The sequence below is a fragment of the Cebus imitator genome, unplaced genomic scaffold (genome assembly GCF_001604975.1).
Source record: "Cebus imitator isolate Cc_AM_T3 unplaced genomic scaffold, Cebus_imitator-1.0 Scaffold628, whole genome shotgun sequence".
In the NCBI taxonomy this organism is placed as follows: Eukaryota; Metazoa; Chordata; class Mammalia; order Primates; family Cebidae; genus Cebus; species Cebus imitator.
Genome location: NW_016107943.1, coordinates 207,569 through 212,853, shown reverse-complemented (window position 1 = coordinate 212,853; position 5,285 = coordinate 207,569). Strand labels below are relative to the sequence as shown.

Here is a 5,285-nt window from a genome sequence, read left to right as displayed (position 1 = left end):
AGAGACGGGGTTTCACCATGTTGACCAGGATGGTCTCAATCTCTTGACCTCGTGATCCACCCGCCTCGGCCTCCCAAAGTGCTGGGATTACAGGCGTGAGCCACCGCGCCCGGCCCAATGTTTTTATTTTTAACTTTCTGTGGAGATGAGGTCTAGCTATGTTACCCAGGCTGGTCTTGATCTCCTGGCTTCAAGCAATCTTCCTGTCTCAGTTGAGCTTTTTATTGCGAAGTTTTGCAGTAAGCTTTGAAGGGTGACAGATTTTTCTGTACATCTCCTACATGCTTACTTAGCTGTTACTCATGAAAAAAGAAGCTGTTAGGTAAATCGGTCTTGTCTAGAGGGCGCCATTCATTTCTTTTCTTTGTTTAGGTACGACTCTGTGTTCTGCCTTGAACTGCCAGTACCAGTGCCATGAAACACCATATGGAGGAGTGTGTTTTTGTCCCCCAGGTTATACCATTAACCACAATGACAGCCGTACCTGTGTTGGTAAGTGATGGGGGGTGGGGACTACTTGTCTTTCATTACAGTACACTGAGAGGTCCTTTGATCTCTGACATCAAGAGGTTGCACTTGTGGAGGGTCGTCATGGTCTGTCATAACAAAGAGCAACCTGGACCTCACAGAAAACCTGGCAAATAGGGAATTTTAACTCTGAGAAGCTTTGGTGTGGTATACAAGGCAAAAGAGTGGTTCTGTGATGAGCGAGTTGACTAGCTACTTGGAACCTATCCACTACCTGATGAGGGAGGTAGTCCTTTTCTGTTTTTTCAAGTATTTGGCATCAGGATTGGTGCAGCAATATTGGTTATTGAGTACTAAACTACTTCCATGAGGTTGGTAGATAGCTGCTGCTTAAGCCCATCAAGCACCCCTACCTTGCTACCCTGGCCTCTTCTCCAAGATGCACAAATGTCCCCAGGATCCCACAACTAAAGAGTTGTTACCTGACACAGCAGAGGATCACCAGGTCACTGCTCAGGTGACTGCGGGTCAGTGCCCATGCTATGACTGGCTACTATTTCCACTGACTGTGACATACTCTTAGGGCTATCATTCAATATGAGCGGATTCTTTATTATGATGCTTCCAGCTGGTGGCTGGCATTAAACTAGACACCAGTACACCAGCTATTTCCTCACATCTCTCCTCTCTGACTTCAGACATGATTTCTCCCATTGAGAGATTTTTGATTTTGATGCCAGATTTACAGCTCACCATGATTAGGATGGGGTCTTAGGATGGGAGAGTTAGGCCAACTATCATCAGTTTTTGTTTCCTTAGAATTTGGACTGTGAGTTTTTGGTGCTCTGATCTCTTTTTCCTTCTATCTAATTTTTGATACCTGAACAACAAATATACTAGCAGGAAGTGATCACAGAGGTTAAAGAAGACTGTTTTTACTGCTGTTAGGAAAACGTATCTGAAAGGCAATTGAAACTATTCACTAAAATCTGGTAGTCATCTATATCTCCAAAATGATTCAGAATTTTCCCAGGATATTTATATTCTTTCGATATTCCTTAGAAATGTGAAGTATTCTTTAGGGCTTTTGGGATAAAAACAAACATGAAATATATAAGAAATACTTCTAGAAAAGTGTTTCTTCTGAAATAGTTTCTAAAATATTAATATAATTTGGTAAAAAATATCGAATTTGGATAAACTTAATGAAGTCATTCCAACTTTAGACTCAGCTCATGGCTTCCAACATAATTGTACTTTGTCAAATATGGCCGATCTTAATAACTACTCATTGCCAGAAAAACCTTTCTTTTTTCTTTATTTTATTTTTTCTCTTTTCAGCAGAAGTACTAGCAAACAGAAAAATGTATTGATACCAGAAATAAACTCTGGTTTGCAAATTAAACTTGAAATTCCTGAGATAGTCTGCTCCTCAGCATTATTGAAAACGGTAATCGTTGGGCTCACTTACTTATCATATGCCAAGAAAAACTGGATTTTTGTATCCAGTAAAACAATCCAGTTGAGCTTTTCCTTGTGTTCACGGTGGGTAATTGTAGGTTTTTAATCTCAGGACCACATCCCAAAGTTGCCCATCTAATTGCTCCTCTTAACTAACTTTATTCAACAAAGTACTTTAAGATCAAGTGACTTAAGTGAATTCTGAATAATTTAAGAAGGCCCCCAAATTTCTAATCATTTCAAAACATTTTATAAATAAAATGTTATGATCTGCAAATGTCCTTAAATAAGATTGCAGGATACTTTTTCTGTTTTATTGTTATCATTATCATTATATTGAGGATACATTCAAGTAATTTACAGGTACTTTCACACGAATGCCCTTATTGGTTAGGTGGTGGCCTGAGTCTGGGAGCCCTGCCTGCGTTTCAAGCACCCCTGGGCAGAAGGGCAGCCTCACTTCTTCTCAGAGTGGGGCTCATCTGTGGGTGTGAAGCTGCTCCTGTGTCTTTGGCAAATGCCAGGCTCCTCTGCCTCCCTTCACTGCTACCCAGCTGCCAATCCCATTCCCAGCCTTTTAGTTCTCTAGGCATTTTCCTTCTTTTTTTTTTTTTTTTTGAGACGGGGTTTTTTTCTTTTTTTCTCTTTTTTTGTGCAATGGCGCGATCTCGGCTCACCGCAACCTCCGCCTCCTGGGTTCAGGCAATTCTCCTGCCTCAGCCTCCTGAGTAGCTGGGATTACAGGCACGCACCACCATGCCCAGCTAATTTTTTGTATTTTTAGTAGAGACGGGGTTTCACCATGTTGACCAGGATGGTCTCGATCTCTTGACCTCGTGATCCACCCGCCTCGGCCTCCCAAAGTGCTGGGATTACAGGCTTGAGCCACCGCGCCCGGCCGGCATTTTCCTTTTCTCTTACTAGACAAGAAGTTCCAATAGAAATACCAGAAGCCACATTCTCAGTATTACATCAGCTTTCCTCTCCTTTTCCTTTAACAACTCCCAAAGAGGAGTTGAGGCTGAGCTGTCTTACAGTTGAAACTTGATAGGCCATGAAGTCCTTTCAGGAAAAGTGATTTGTTCTTTTGGAGTCCCTAGTTCAGTCTTGTGATGCCTCGCAAGCTGTTCTCAGTTTTTTGTTCCACCCTAGAGCCCAGATAGCACATTCTCTGTTTTCCAACATGTAAGTCTACGGTGAGCCTTGGGTTGTATTTTCAAATGTCTAAGGTTTCCTAAATGTCAGAGATTCAGACCACTTCAATTTTCTATAGCCCCTTACAAAGTGAAAGACTGTCCTAACAAGGTTCTTGTTTTATAAAATTTTGCATTTAACCTACTAGTGAATGTAAGGCAGATTATTGCAGTATTATGCTGTGCACAAGATCATTTCAGGATTAGAGAACATACTCAGTTAATTGCACATTGGAAGTAGTGTGTTCTAATTCTGGGGCACTCATTTTAAGTTCCACAACAGATATCTTCTTTTATTCCCGGTAGCATGTTTCTGGGACTTTAGTACAGACAACCTCATTTGGAGATAATCTCAAAAGTCTACATTTGAGGGCCTTTGTGAATATGAGGCCCCCTGCCACCTGCAGAGACCTTTTCTGTGACCTTCACTGTCCTTCAAGAATGTGTCATTTGCTTCTGAGTTTTGAAGCTGAGTTAACATTTTTTTTCACATTGGTTTCAAAGAAGACTGTATTTTTCTTTCTTTGTAGAGAACTCTTTACATACATGACATTAGGAAACCAGTTACACTTGTTTTAGCTGAGCTGAATTTTTTGGGGAATTGTTGCTTTGGTTTGCTCTCTCAAGCATTTCATTTCAACAAATACTCTCTGTATGGCTATAACCCTCTGCATGGCTGACACATTACAGAGGCTTCAGGTGTTGGAAACCTATGCAACATTTATTATCTTAGACGTGGCTCCCCAGTGAATGCCAGCGTGGTAATCAAGAATAACACTGAATAATCCTGACACAAAATCTTGTGTCTTTCTACCATTCATCTGCCCCTGGTAGTCTTGACCTGGCAGTGGAAGCTCTGAGGCATGCTGAAGCAGTTTACTGGGCTCATTGTTTCTGATTGACAGGACATGCTGTTTGTTGACAGAATGACATCGTGGTGCAGAGTGAGGGCAAGGAGGTCATTCAGCATGGTGGGGTTTCACACAGCCAGATGGATCAGAGGGTGGCCGAGGGGGTCTCAGCTGAAAAGGAGTTTTTGAATTATTTTCACAGCAGTATTTGTTGGTGGGAGGAGACAAAGAATAAAAAGAAAAGAAAAATAGATGAAGGTATTGGAGTGAGAGGGGGATTGTAAAGTAGTGTTTCAGTGTTTTGTGTGGTTCCCACTATCTTTTCTGCTCTCATGAAAACCCTCAATTCTACTTTTAATTTTCTTGTCTTCCCTCTGGCTGCTGATGGATGTTAATTAACCTTCATATTTCTCTGTAGTGATCCAAGGATACAATCATATTGTCACAAAAGTGACAGCAATTTTATGCACTCATTCAAAGCCTGTTTTTTGAGATAGATCTCACTGTCACCCAGGCTGGAGCGCAGTGGTATGATCATGGCTCACTGCAGCCTCCCACCTCAATCTCCTGAGTAGCTGGGACCACAGACACGCACCTCTATGCCTGGCTAATTAAAAAATTTTTTTAGTAGGTATAAAGTGTCACTATATTGCCCAGGCTCATCTCAAACCCTCGACTCAAGCAATTTTCCCACCTCGCCCTCCCAAAGTGCTGGGATTACAGGCCTGAGCCACTGTGCCTGGCCCACTCATTCGAATCTTTAAATTACTTATAGTGCAGGTAACAGGAAGGGCAATTGTGGTAGAGAATTCCTAGTTATGACTTCTCCACCTTTGGTTTCCTTCTGTTTGACATCAGAACTTCTGCTCAGAGTGACTCCAGATCCATAGGCATAGCCTCATGGATTTTGCATTCAAAGCAAGGTTATGACATTCTGGAGGTTTGAGGGAGAATGTCCTATACTTTTTTTTTCCTGTGGAGGCAAAGCCTTAGGTGGAGCTTTCTCAGGGCTGAGGTGAAGGCACAGAAGGGATTCATCAATAAGGGCATTTTACACCCTCACATGGCCTTTCACTTGGTCATGTCCAGATTGGATTGGGTTTTATCCTTTGGTTAGTCACAGTCCTTGGAAAGAAAGACATGCTGGCTCATGTTATCTTTCATCTTCAGGGAAAATGGGATCATTAGAAGAACTTTTTTGGGGCTGGGTGCAGTGGCTCACGCCTGTAATTCCATCACTTTGGGAGGTCAAGTTCGGCTTATCACTTGAGTTCAGGAGTTCAAGTCCAGCCTGGCAAACATGGGGAAACCC

The 5,285-nt window shown here is 42.1% G+C and overlaps 1 protein-coding gene across 4 annotated transcripts in view; it reads left to right on the top strand.

Moving 5' to 3' along the window:
* LRP2 (LDL receptor related protein 2) overlaps positions 1-5,285 on the top strand; it is a 224,340-nt gene that overhangs the window by 74,801 nt on the left and 144,254 nt on the right. For all 4 annotated transcript variants that reach the window (XM_037734498.1, XM_017517337.2, XM_037734499.1 and 1 more), the window contains exon 9: positions 373-492. In XM_037734498.1, the coding sequence (XP_037590426.1) occupies positions 373-492 (120 nt within the window). The remainder of the gene's footprint in view (positions 1-372; positions 493-5,285) is intronic.